The sequence below is a fragment of the Polypterus senegalus genome, unplaced genomic scaffold (assembly GCF_016835505.1).
Source record: "Polypterus senegalus isolate Bchr_013 unplaced genomic scaffold, ASM1683550v1 scaffold_741, whole genome shotgun sequence".
NCBI classification, from domain to species: domain Eukaryota; kingdom Metazoa; phylum Chordata; class Cladistia; order Polypteriformes; family Polypteridae; genus Polypterus; species Polypterus senegalus.
In genome coordinates this window covers 1-15,000 of record NW_024385819.1, presented here as the reverse complement: position 1 = coordinate 15,000, position 15,000 = coordinate 1, and the positions used below count along the sequence as shown (strand labels likewise).

The 15,000-nt window shown below is 36.6% G+C and overlaps 1 protein-coding gene across 1 annotated transcript in view; it reads left to right on the top strand.

Moving 5' to 3' along the window:
• Window positions 1-11,371, top strand: part of LOC120522468 (unconventional myosin-VI-like) — a gene marked incomplete at both ends in the record, with an annotated part of 14,244 nt that extends 2,873 nt beyond the window's left edge. Inside the window, 2 exons of the mRNA XM_039743397.1 lie at window positions 10,597-10,777; window positions 11,228-11,371. Coding sequence (XP_039599331.1) covers window positions 10,597-10,777; window positions 11,228-11,371 — 325 coding nt within the window. The remainder of the gene's footprint in view (window positions 1-10,596; window positions 10,778-11,227) is intronic.
• Between the last annotated feature and the right edge of the window lie 3,629 nt (window positions 11,372-15,000).

The window sequence follows — 15,000 nt, the reverse complement described above, 5'->3', positions numbered from 1 at the left end:
TTGAAATTATGTATGTAAACACACTGTTTATATACAGTAAAACCTAAATATTATTTTAAAGATATCAAGTGTCTCCGATATTACATATGTTACAGCCATTATGATAGACAGGCCACCAGCAATAAATACGTACAATGCAAGAAAAATTGTATGCAGTAAATGTGTGTACAGTGACACTAAGACGTGATACATGTACTAAGTACTGTAAGTAGAAAATTAATTATGGTTACTCACCAACAATGACACGATGACTTGTCCGATAACGATGAGTTTAGTTTTACTGCACAACAAAGGAGAGCGTTACAGCTTGTCTAAAGGAGCCTCTTCAGGCGACTGTGTAGCACTACCGTTGTTCTTCTTCCGGCAGTCTTCAATCCAAATCCCTAAAGCAGATTCTATCCAGACTACTGCCTTATTACATCCACTTACAACTCGTTTTGCACCCTGGTTAAAAGATCACTGCGGCTGTAGATCTTATATTCCTTTCCTACTTTTTAAATAAAAAGAATCATAGCCTCATTGATGCCGTAATGGCGTCCTACAGCGGTGTAGCTTTTCCCTTCCTTCAACATATCCAAAACTTTTACCTTTCCGGCAATCGTTAACATCTTCCATTGGCACTTGGGCACGGCCCCTGAAGCAGTAGCAGGAGCAGATCGTTTTGGAGCCATAATGAAGGGCTTGACTATGCACAAAGATAAACACAAAAGAGCACAAAAGTTAACTCTTTACACAGCGAAACACGTTGATGCTGAATGAGCGAGACAAGACCTGGTTAATTCTGCAGAGTCGAATTCGGCGCTCTGTCGCTGAGCCATTCAGCACACAGGAACTTAACTGCGTTCTGATTGCTTAGCTTCTCAGCCATCTACCAATAGCATCCCTTGTATGAAATCAACTTGGCAAACCAACTGAGGAAGCATGTGCAAGAAGTAAAAAGACCCATTGTCCGCAGAACCCGCGAAGCAGCGGAAAATCCGCTTTATATATTTAGATATGCTTACATATAAAATCCGCGATAGAGTGAAGCCACGAAAGTCGAGCGATATAGCAAAGGATTACTGTGTGTGTATGTATATATATATATATATATATATATATATATATATATTAATAAACGGCAAAGCCCTCACTGACTCACTCACTGACTGACTGACTCATCACTAATTCTCCAACTTCCCGTAGGTAGAAGGCTGAAATTTGGTAGGGTTATTCCTTACAGCTTCCTTACAAAAGTTGGGCAGGTTTCATTTCGAAATTCTACGCGTAGTGGTCATAACTGGAAGCTGTTTTTATCCATTTACTGTAATGGAGATGAGCTTGAAACCCGTGGGGGCGGAGTTTCGTGTGACATCATCACGCCTTCCACGTAATCACGCAGTACGTAGAAAACCAGGAAGAGGCCCAAAAGCTGAAGAAAACATGCATTATATAATTGAGAAGGCAGCGAAACAATAAGAAGCGAGCGAGTGACATATACAACCATATTCATGAGTTCTGGTACTTCGGAAATAAAGCACGATGTAAACCTAAACTTTAAATTAAGTTCATAGACAGGCTGTCGCTGGCGTTTGTAATTTAGTGCCTACCCATATAAGGCCGTCCGTCCCGGCAATCCAATAGCAAACTGCCACAGGTAAATATTCACGGGTGAAGGACTGTCCTTATGCAGAGGAAAATGAGATGGTCAGGGTGGTGTTTGGCACAAACTCAGCTAAACTGCGAGAGAAAGTTTTAAGTGCCGGACTTCGTAACATTAGATACAGCCATGGACATAGCACGACATGGCACCAGCACAGCTGGGAAACTTCGATGCATGTACACCGAGCGGCACACGTGAACTGACGCAGTGCACAGACAAAAAGCAACAGTTCCAAAGAGCGCTGAACAAAAAACGAATTACACAATTGAAAAGGCAGCAAAAAATATGAAGCGTCTGATACATACAAGCATATTCATAAATGCAGTTACTGTGGAAACAAAGCACACGGTGGAAAAAGTCAATGTCCCGCTAAAGGAATACAGTGTAAAAAAAACCTGTGCATGCAGTGTGTCAGGTCTCAGATAAAGAAGAAGACGAGCTGTTTATTGATGCAGTAAGATACTAATCGATGAATGAAACCTGTGGAAAAGTCAATGTCCCTCTAAAGGAAGACAGTGTAAAAACCCGTGCATGCAGTGTGTCGGGTCTCAGATAAAGAAGAAGACGAGCTGTTTATTGATGCAGTAAGAAACGAATCGATGAATGAAACCTGTCATCTTTAGAACGATTGACAAACACGGAATGTAACTTGAACACAACACATCCTACAAATACGAACCTGATTGAAAGAAATAATGATAATCAAATCCTTGATGACAGCAACACTCAGTAAAACTCACAAAACAATTACTGTATATTGACAGTCATGTTACTTTATTTTAAAATGTTCCCTTTTCTTTTCATAGCTTCTTTAACACACTACGTCTCCGCTGCGATACGCGGGTATATATATATGTATATATATACCCTGATCTACATACTCGAATAATGGATACTTTATTCGCCATCAATGATTGTTTTGGTAAAGCCATACTCAGTGTATTCATTAGATGAACGGTAAAAAAGTAAGAGCGAGGGGAGGATGACTTATTGAGGCATGCAAGCAAAACCACAATAGCACGCTGGCTCAATGTATAAAAAATATATCTTTTCAAGTTCTATTTACTCCATATGTGTCAAACTCAAGGCCCGCAGGCAACATCCGGCCCGCGAGATCATTTTATATACTGTATTATTGTTATTAATGGCCCGGGGATATGAAACACTGGTAACACAATAAACTACAGATCCCATAATGCAGCGCTTCAGCTTCCTTGCCGAAGACTTACCGCATCCCCGGCCTCTTCAGTCGTTTCCTTACTTTGAAGAAGGCAGCTTTCTCAGAGCTTCTGCACTGTTTTATAAACGAACATATATAAGAAAGTCCTTTTCCTTGCTTCGCCAACATATCCCTTTTATTTAATCCACGGGTTCTTCGCTGTTTCATTTTTCATTTATTACGATTTTTATAGTTATTGTGTAGGTTTTATTTAATCCACGGGTTCTCTTCTGTGTTCACTGCGGTGTCTTCTTTCGTTTACAAGCTTCTCCAAGGAAGCAGCTTTCTCACAGCTTCTGCACTGTTTTAAAAACGAAAGACATATAAGGAAGTGCTTTTTCCTTGCTTCACCAACGAAGCAACCTTTTTATTTAATTCATGGGTTCTCTTCTATTTTATTGTTCATTTGTTACAATTGTTACAGTTATTGTGTAGGTTTTATTTAATCCACGGGTTCTCTTCTGTGTTCACTGCGGTGTCTTCTTTCGTTTACGACCTTCGCCAAGCAAGCAGAAACTTACAACCACCGAAACTTTGTAACGGCACAAGACTTCAGGTCACATCTCTACAAAACAACCTAATTGAAGCAACTATATTTACTGGCAGTGCCTCAGGTGACACAGTTTTTATTCCTCGCATCCCTGTTATACCATCTAATCTCCCATTTCAATTCAAACGCATTCAATTTCCAGTAAGGCTCTGCTTCGCAATGACAATTAATAAGTCTCAGGGACAAACACTACAAAGAGTTGGCATTGATTTGAGGCGGGATTGCTTTTCACATGGCCAACTGTATTTTGCATGCTCAAGAGTGAGCTCAGCACACAGCTTAGTCATATTACAACCAGAGGGCCGAACTGACAATGCGGTATACAGAGAGATCCGTAACAATTAATTTTTTACATATGTTCGTTCAGTCTAAAAATGTTTACTTTTTTATTAATTAAAACATTCAGACAGTATTTCACCGCTGCGAAGCGCGGGTATTTTGCTAGTACACTAATAAAAGGCAAAGCCGTCACTGACTCACTCACTCACTCACTCACACACTCATCACTAATTCTCCAACTTCCCGTAGGTAGAAGGCTTAAATTTGGCAGGCTCATTCCTTACAGATTACTTACAAAAGTTAAGCAGGTTTCATTTCGAAATTCTACGCGTAACGGTCATAACGGTCAACAATGTCCGCCATGTTGAACTTTCTTATTTATGGCCCCATCTTCACAAAATTTGGTAGGCGGCTTCCCTGCACTAACCGAAACCAATGTACGTACTTATTTCGGTGGTAAGATGCCACTGTCGGCTGCCATATTTAACTTTTCAATGGTTTTTGTTACTTATGGGCCCATCTTCAAGATATTTGGTACGCGGGTTCCCAACGCTAACTGAATCCTACTTACGTACATATATACGCCCATAGCCTGCAGCTCGGTCACTGTGTGAGGCGGCGTTGGGTCCCCCATCCCAACGCCTCCCACGTTGTTGGCTGCCTGCCTATATAAGGCCGTCCGTCGATCCGGTCTCTACATTACCTTCCTTGCTTCTCCACGGGATTCACGTCTCCCTGCTGATAATTACAGACTTTTTATTTAATCCATGGCTTCTCCACTGTTTTATTGTTCGTTTATTACGATTATAATTATTGTGTAGGTATTTTAGACTTACTTTACATTGTTCAGGTACCCATTTCCTTTATCATTCCAACCGTACCCCCATTAACATGTCTGTCGAGGTGATCACCATCGATCAAAGAACTGTCACTTACCGAGTGGTTTCCATGCCCGGAGACGGCACCTGCGTTTTCCATTCTCTTTGATACATATTGCACGGCCATATCAGGCTCTTATGTATTGAATGACTGGGACAGGTTCAAGGTGTGGACTGATGATGGTACAGGAGATAATTATACTACACAGGAGCACTACAAGAGTGAAATGCTTATGCCCTTCTCCTATGGTTCTGCATGTGAGTTGATGGCTGCCGCTGAATTGTTCGGTTGTTGCTTTCAAGTGTTCCGAAATGGCCAAATATTTTACACCTTTCGATAACCGCCAATGCCTCTTAAACATCTTAGATTCACAGGTGACGATTTCAGTAGTGGACACTTTGATGTTTATGAATGTTTAAGCTCTCAAAAGCTGGATGTGAAGTTATCGATGAAACCGGTTGTATGCTTACAACGCTTGACAGATGCCGAATGTTACTTCAACACAAGTCCTGCAAATACTGTCGTAATTGAAACAAACCATGAAACTCAAACCTATTATGACAGCAGCAATCCAAGCTGTGAGATTTCAGACAAGATTACTTTTCACATGGCCAACTGTACGTTGCATGCTCAAGAGTAAGCTCAGCGCACAGCTTGGTCATATTACAACCGGAGGGCTGAACTAACAATTTTGTATACAAAGAGATCCTTAACAAATAATTATTGGTATATCTTCCCTCAGTTTAAAAAGGTTTAATTTTCTTCTGAATAAAAATTTTAAGGCAGTACTTTGCGCTGTGAAGTATTTAGCTAGTATATATATATATATATATATATATATATATATATATATATATATATATATATAGTGGTGTGAAAAACTATTTGCCCCCTTCCTGATTTCTTATTCTTTTGCATGTTTGTCACACAAAATGTTTCTGATCATCAAACACATTTAACCATTAGTCAAATATAACACAAGTAAACACAAAATGCAGTTTTTAAATGATGGTTTTATTATTTAGGGAGAAAAAAATCCAAACCTACATGGCCCTGTGTGAAAAGTAATTGCCCCTGAACCTAATAACTGGTTGGGCCACCCTTAGCAGCAATAACTGCAATCAAGCGTTTATGATAACTTGCAATGAGTCTTTTACAGCGCTCTGGAGGAATTTTGGCCCACTCATCTTTGCAGAATTGTTGTAATTCAGCTTTATTTGAGGGTTTTCTAGCATGAACCGCCTTTTTAAGGTCATGCCATAGCATCTCAATTGGATTCAGGTCAGGACTTTGACCACTCCAAAGTCTTCATTTTGTTTTTCTTCAGCCATTCAGAGGTGGATTTGCTGGTGTGTTTTGGGTCATTATCCTGTTGCAGCACCCAAGATCGCTTCAGCTTGAGTTGACGAACAGATGGCCGGACATTCTCCTTCAGGATTTTTTGGTAGACAGTAGAATTCATGGTTCCATCTATCACAGCAAGCCTTCCAGGTCCTGAAGCAGCAAACAACCCCAGACCATCACACTACCACCACAATATTTTACTGTTGGTATGATGTTCTTTTCTGAAATGCTGTGTTCCTTTTACGCCAGATGTAACAGGACATTTGCCTTCCAAAAAGTTCAACTTTTGTCTCATCAGTCCACATGGTATTTTCCCAAAAGTCTTGGCAATCATTGAGATGTTTCTTAGCAAAATTGAGACGAGCCCTAATGTTCTTTTGCTTAACAGTGGTTTGCTTTTGGGAAATCTGCCATGCAGGCCGTTTTTTCCCAGTCTCTTTCTTATGGTGGAGTCGTGAACACTGACCTTGATTGAGGCAAGTGAGGCCTGCAGTTCTTTAGACGTTGTCCTGGGGTCTTTTGTGACCTCTCGGATGAGTCGTCTCTGCACTCTTGGGGTAATTTTGGTCGGCCGGCCACTCCTGGGAAGGTTCACCACTGTTCCATGTTTTTTCCATTTGTGGATAATGGCTCTCACTGTGGTTCGCTGGAGTCCCAAAGCTTTAGAAATGGCTTTATAACCTTTACCAGACTGATAGATCTCAATTACTTCTGTTCTCATTTGTTCCTGAATTTCTTTGGATCTTGGCATGATGTCTAGCTTTTGAGGTGCTTTTGGTCTACTTCTCAGTGTCAGGCAGCTCCTATTTAAGTGATTTCTTGATTGAAACAGGTGTGGCAGTAATCAGGCTTTGGGTGGCTGTGGAAATTGAACTCAGGTGTGATACACCACAGTTAGGTTATTTTTGAACAAGGGGGCAATTACTTTTTCACACAGGCCCATGTAGGTTTGGATTTTTTCTCCCTAAATAATAAAACCATCATTTAAAAACTGCATTTTGTGTTTACTTGTGTTATATTTGACTAATGGTTAAATGTGTTTGATGATCAGAAACATTTTGTGTGACAAACATGCAAAAGAATAAGAAATCAGGAAGGGGGCAAATAGTTTTTCACACCACTGTATAGTGACAGATAGAGAGTGCTATCGTCCTCTTGAACCCTCGGACAATATGTCAGACACCAGGTAAAAGTCCAATAATTCTTTATTCGGACAATTGTACAGTGCACAAGCTCCCTCCTCTCCATAATACTCATATAAATATACCACAATAATCAATAATACACTCCACCACTCCCAAACTCGTTGCCACCCTTCCACCCAGCTTAGCTTGACATCTGGGATCTCCCACAGTCCTTTTATAGTCCTTGACCCGGAAGTGTTTCTTCTGTCTCAGTCCATGTGACTTGTACATACTTCTGGGTTATAGGACAAATAATCGTCCCTCCTCCCTGCAGCGCCTTTTAGCGGCCCCCGTGGTATCCAGCAGGGCCGTGGATAAAAACTCCATTGTCCAGGGCTGCACCTGGGGGTATTGGCCGGGATGACTGGCCGGCTTTATTCATATATATATATATATAATTGCCACTTGCACTATTGCATTTAATATTCTTATTTTGTATTAATATTATTATTTTTGTAATTAATTGCTAGAAGTCCCCAGTTATATCATTTAAGGCCAATACTGAAAGCACAGGATAACATATCAACAGTATATTGAATTTAACATAATCTTCAATAAATATAATATGTTTAATACAGAAATTCCATTGTGATGTTATACATCTTAAAATGTGTATGTACTGTATGCATACAGTACATAGTCTCATTTAATTTAATAATGACAGTCACAATTATTATTTTTTAATACTATTTTATTCTGCATTCAGTTAATATTTAAGGTTAATTTCTAGATAGCATGTTAGCTGTACAGATATGTTAGATTTTAATAAGAGAGAAAAAAACTAAAGGTGATTTTTCCCAGTTTCAGCAACAAAAACCTTTTTTGGCACCAAAAACGAATTTCAGTTGATTTCTTATTAGCAACAACTCCATAATTAAATAATTCTTGACTTTATGCTTCAAAACTTCTTGTCTTTAATGAACAAAAAAATCTTAATCCAACACAGCATACTGAAAGCTGTTTTATTTGCTCACAGTTACTTAGCAGGAAACACCTTACGAATTGCAAACAGAAAAAATATATATACTGTACTATGTTATCTTGAAACTGAGATTTTCTTTTAGAGTTCAGTACTTCATTTGAGGGATATTGTATAAGTATTATTCCTTAATTGTGTTATTTGTAAATACCTATCAAATATGCAAATAAAAATACAATGAAGTAACAATTTATTAAAAATTTCAATATGTGCTGCCAAATCTAAACAAATTTATGCCAAATAGCAAATATGACTCCTGAAAACTTGGTTATCAGTCCAAGGAGGTGCAAATATGACTCTTTTTACAACCTGTTTATGATGATAGTGTGATATACTGATCCATATATAATGTTTGTATTGTGATATTCTTGTATCCTTAGTAGAGGTTGGTAAAGTTTAAAACATTAAATCTTTACAATTAATACTTAGTGAGAATTATCAGCTGAATGTCCTTGATAACTTTCGTACCATCAGTTGGAAAGTTTGGTACTGGAAAATGTTAGCATTTAGTTTAACATACTCTGAAACTGTTCAGCACTATTTTGTTTTATAAATAATTTAGTGTACTGGTAATAATTATGTTTTACAATATTATGTATATGATACATCAAAGGTTTTGCAGATGTTGAAAAAATGTTTTAATACTGTAAATAAATTGTGTAATGATGATAATAATGCTGTATTTAGCCATGACTGATATTTTTGAGACTCATTTCTTTTTTTGTATTAAACATCTAAGTATTAAGATTTTTTATTTCACATGAATGCATTTAAATTGGTTTGTTTCATTTATTGTAAAAACATAGTAGTAATACTAAGGAATACATTATTTACTGTCTCTAAGTGGTAAAAATGATAATACAGGTTTAATTATTATCTACTTTGTAAATGATAGTCTCAAATTGATTTTTTCACGTAATAAATTTACTTCCTAACATGAATCCACATGTAGTTAAGTAGGAAGCGTTTTCTAACATTTTGATAGTATACTTGACTAATATAATTGGAAGGATTCAAATATTTTGTCAATTTACTTCTCTTCTAAAACATAACAGGAGGAAGAGGTGATTTGTTTATTTACTGATTTAACCCATAATGATGTGAGCATACTAATGTGTATTACATCATTACTAACTTGAGTGAAGCATGACTTGTTGTTACTGTGCATGAAAGAAATTATTTTTCCTGTGTGTGCAAGTTTGAAATGTTTAGTGAAATATGACACTTTATGCTGCCCATTATAACACCATACTGTTGCTTATAAAAGAAATAATTCTTATATTTTGCATTTAGTTTAGTAATGAAAACTTATGCCAAACTTTATGATGCCACCTTAAACATGTGGATTATAGTATTTTGTTCTTTTGCATTTTGCATGCCTGCATGCATTATGGTGGTTCTGCATTCTTGAAGATATTGCTTGTTTTCAGGTTTGTTTGTGCATCTTATTATTTTTTCATTGATGTTTCATTAACTTTCATTAAGGCTGGAATATATTCTTTTCCAATTTTTTTAAGTGATATTTTAAGCAGAATAAATGCATTATTGTGTAGCACTGTTTTTCAGGGCTAATATGTAGTAAATATAATTTGTTTAATATATTAATGAATCTTTTAAGCACTCATTCACAAAATGTTTTTTCAGCCATGCCTTCAATGCCCCTTGAGTATATTATCTGTGCTTCTGAACACATCAAATTTTCGTTACTATCCATGTAACTTTCTGCTAATTATGCATTTCTCTTTTTTTCGAAATGCATTGGTAGAGCTGACAAAGGTAGAAAAGCTGTGCTGTATTAAAGCTACTTTTACACATTTTGCCATAAAACCATAAGTAAAAAATATTGTTTTCACATGCATGATCCAATTTTTAGAGTTTAATATAAGAACAATTTATTTAGTATGAAATTAAGTAATATTTGGTTACTTAAGGAGTCACTGATCCTCTTGTTAGGACCTGCCAAGGGAATCCGTAATCATTTAATATCATTCATTATTAAAACAGGAATAGAAGACACTGAGATAACATGCCTGACATGTTAACATGTTTGTTATATGGAAGAGTGCTTTAATTCATAATCTTAAATTCATTAGGAAATCTTTGTCTATTTGTGAAGTGCTACATTTGACAGACATATACAATGTAGGAAAACTATTTGAGATTGAATTTATACCTTGAGTTAATATGAAATCACTTTTTTTCTTATTACTAAATTATATTATGAGCAAAATATCTTACTTCTTTACTATAGTTATCTTTTATACCAATTTCGACAATTAACTAGCCACAACCATTTTTTAACTGATGTAACATAAATTTTCCAAGAAAGAAAACAATGGGTTTGAATTATACAGTTTGTCAGTTTGAAAGATATCTATCCTTGTTAATCCAAACAAGAGACACAAAAGTGAATTCCAGCGATGTTTATTTCAATAGAGATAAGCTTTTTACATGTTGTATTTATGTTGATACCTTACCACTGTCAAATAACAAATATGTTTTTGTCTTGAAATATTTTAGCATTTCAAAGAAGGTTCATTGAAAGACCCATTGTTAGATGATCAAGGTGATTTCAACAGGATGTGTATAGCCATGAAAAAAATAGGCCTGAATGATGTTGAAAAGTTGGATCTCTTCAGAGTTGTTGCTGGAGTCCTTCATCTGGGTAATATTGACTTTGAAGAAGCTGGCAGTACATCAGGTTAGAAAAATTGCTTTGTCTAACCTCTTTATACATTTTCCTTAAAAGAAATGAGTATTCACTTGAAAACCAAAATGCCCATTGAATAAAAGAGAGAGCTTACTTTAAAATGATGTCATATGTAATATTTGATCAAAGTATTTATCAAACTATTTATCATAGTGTCATTAACTCTGTCCTATAAAAAGTCTTTAAATTTTTATAACCAAAAGAAAATTATCTTTGAGCCTGTCTCTTTCAAGGTACTTGCTGTGCATTTGTGATAATACAGTAAAACTTGAATGATTTAACTTAATTAAGGCAAGTGCCACATTTTTCATTTTTTGGAAGTTTTAAGTCTGATTGAAAATGAGAAGAGATGAGAATGATAAGAAGAATGTATGCTATACATAGCTAAAAATATTTTGCAGATGTTCTTATGAAATTCGTTTGCAATCTAAAATATTGCAGGTGGCTGTATCCTAAAGAATAAATCCAGTCAAACTCTAGAAAACTGTGCAGAGCTACTTGGCCTTTGTGAAGAGGACTTGCGAGTCAGTCTGACAACAAGAGTAATGTTGACAACAGCAGGGGCACCAAAGGCACGGTTATTAAGTAAGAAAAATTACCTTTACAGGATGTTAGCCAACAATATCAACACAGTTAAACAATTTCTTTTTATAGTAATAAGAAATATATTACAATTATGTTTACATTTAAAAGTAGGTGTTATAAAAGAATACTATAATTTAAAAAATAACACTTATTTTCTTTACAGTGTTCTCCAGATTTGTTTTTTTTTTTTTTTCTTTTTCTATCATGCTTTAGCCTTTTTTAAACTGGAAGAACATTTTATCAGCTTGTGCTAAATCTTGCATGATAGTGCTTTACATGCTGTCTGACTCACCTGGCAGGAAATGAAGCAATCTGAAAAGTGTGCTTTCTGTGCTCTTTTCATTATGGTATACACAGTGTTCCTATGCCAAAATCCACATTTTGTCTGTTAATCAGTCAGCTGTTTTAATATGTTCATGTTAAGTATTGTGTTATGTTCTTGGATTTTAAAAGTTATGAAAAGAGATGTAAGAAATGCTCAGCAGTCCACATTCCTCCTAATATGTGAATTGGAAGTTTTTAATGCAAATTACTGCTGAAGATGAAAGTAATGTGAATAGTCTAATACTATACTTGCTTTCTGGTTTATGTAAGTTACCTAGACATTTAAATGAACTTGAACTATAAATGTAGATGCACGTTTTAAGTCCATCCATCCATTACGCAATCCGCTGTATCCTAACACAGGGTCACGGGGTCTGCTGGAGCCAATCCCAGCCAACAGGGCGCAAGGCAGGAACATATCTGGGCAGGGTGCCTGCCCGCCGCAGGACACACACACACACACCAAGCGCACACTAGGGACAATTTAGGATCGCCAGTGCACCTAACCTGCATGTCTTTGGACTATGGATATAAACCGAGCACCGGATGAAACCCACGCAGACACGGGAAGAAAATTAGGGCGAAGTGGTGGCTCTGAGGCTAAGGATCTGTACTGGTATCCTGAAGGTTGCTGGTTCGAATCAACGCCACTGCCAAAAAGGATCCTACTCTGCTGGGCCCTTGAGCCAAGGCCCTTAACCTGCAATTGTTCCAGGGCGCTTTACAATGGTTGACCCTCCGCTCTGACCCCAAGGGGAATGCGAAAACTAACAAATTCCTAATACAAGAAATTGTATAAGGCGAATAAAAAAAAAAAAAAAACATGCAAACTCCATGCAGGGAAGACCCGGGAAGTGAACCCAAGTCTCCTTACTGCGAGGCAGCAATGCTGCCACTGTGCCGCCATGTTTTTAAGTCCTGTTTCCAAATATTAAGGTTTCTATAAAGCAGTGATTCTCCAAAATAAAAGAACATTTCGCAGCCTATCAAATAAATGCTTCTTAGGTGACTAATCATATTTCAGTTGGATTTTGTTTGTAATCTAGAAATTATGCCAGTTTCAAAATAAACAGTATACTTTTTAATTTTAAATCAGGCATACATTTCATGCTTTAAAATGAACTAGAAGTTACTTTAGGGTATTACTTTGAGAAATGCATCTCAACGTATACATTCTTAATGCATATACACTCTTAATATGAGTACATATTGTTGGTGAATAATGGGAAACTACAACCTTTTGGATATTTTTGATAATAACATTCTGAATCTACAGTACATAAGTTAATTTCAGGGTTACACTGGGCACAATGCATGAACAAATCAGGTTGCCAGTCTACTTTGAGCTAACTCACACAGCCTTAAATTCACATTGGGATAATTAAAACTCATTAGTTAACTTTACATGTATGCCTTTGAGGGAACCAATAACAAAACATACATGCAAGGAAAATGCAAACTCCACATAGGCAATGAGTAAAAGCCAAGAACACTGGTTCCATGAGGCAACACTAACCATTGGTTAACAATGCCACTTCTATATTTATGTTTCACTGTAATCAGAATATCTTTAAAACACTTTAGTGCATTCTATCCATTTCAAAGTTTTTTACCGGTTGTATAGGGTTTTAAATACATCATCACTTTACATTAGGAAATTTATAGATTTTTTTTTGCAATGTATTTTTCATCCACTCATGCATTTTCTGAACTGCTGCCTCTAGTATAATGTTAGCTGTTAATCCATTCTGTTTAAGTGAAAAAATATTTTCACAGCTAACACATGCAGTATATAAAATTTCTTCTGTTTCAAACAAAGCCAGAGTGCATTTTTGGACCAAGTGTACTCACTAGTGGACCTCACAATAGCGGGAAATGGTGAATGGGTTACTAGATTAATTTTCAATGAGCCCTGGTAGATTAGTTTAGAGCCAAAACCTTTTAATGCAATTACTGTATATAAAGTTCCCCTTGTCAAGTTTTCATCTGAGGCAATGTTTTTAAATCATTGTGTCGTTTTAAGCTGAAACCATTTGAAAATTGCATTTACATTCAAGCATATTTTAAACTGTTGAACCCTAGCATGTTTGACTCTTCTTATTCTACTTGATGGGATCAAAATTATGCTGTTAAATTCAGATTCTGACTCCTAGTAAAATGTTAGCATGGTGTCTGTATGTTTGTCTATGTGTGTGTTTCTATGGAAAATTAGGTCAATTATTTTTTAAAACTATCATTATACATATCTCTTTCAAAAAAGATGCATCATGATGTCTTATTATAGGCTCTAGGTCTATTGTTTTTAGTCCAGTTTGGTATAGTACTTATCTCTGTTTTCTTCAAAAACTATTTAACTTATATCCAACAATTGGCATAGAAATTGTTTAATTTAACCGGGATTTTCACAGTCTGCTCTGGTTAGTCATAAGACCAGGCCTACTGACTTGCAAAGGTTTTGCACAAGTAGTTTTTGACAAATATAATTTAGTTAAATATACATGTATGCACATCCACTCACACACTCTTGTTTGCCCTACCAGAGAACATACTGGATGATGAAGAGAGATCAGTGAATGCTTACAAACATACCCCTAGATCTGTAAAGGCCAACATGCACAGAATCATTAATCCACCCCGTACCAATCTATTTATCTGTGTATTTGTGTGCATAATAAGTATACAAGTATATGTACTTACATAAGTTGTGTTGTGTGAGTTGGTGTCTTGCACCCCAAAGATGAGGCTGAGTCTCTGTACTTTAGCAAAACCTGCTTTATTCGATTCGAAACAGGAACATCAATTTTATTTATTATAGCAGGGTCTATCATTTTACTATACACAAGCACAGTAAACAGGCAGGGTTGGGACCAGGTCAGTGGGCAAATTATAATGTTCCCGGCATCACCCATCGGGCGACCAGTGCTTTGCATGTGACAGTGGTCAGCTTGTAGTTGTTTCTGTGGCTCTGCAAACCTGCGTTTACCTTGATGACAGACAAGCAACCCTCAAAATATGCAGCAGTCGCACCTTTGCGTGTAGTCCCGTTTGGGAAGGTCTCAAAAGGTCTCACAAAGTATATGTACTTGATTGTATATTATTATGCAGTACATTTGACTGTAAACACTTCAAATGAGTGATCATCTGTGGTATCACTAAAGAGAAATCTACATGAAAGTACTTTATGGACCATTCCATACCATTTTTTTTCTTTTTTTCAGTGTAACAGTGATACCTGCATTTTACATCACTCAGACTTTAGGTGTTGGACGTGGTTATGCTGGGTAGGCAGTAAGACATCATCTTAA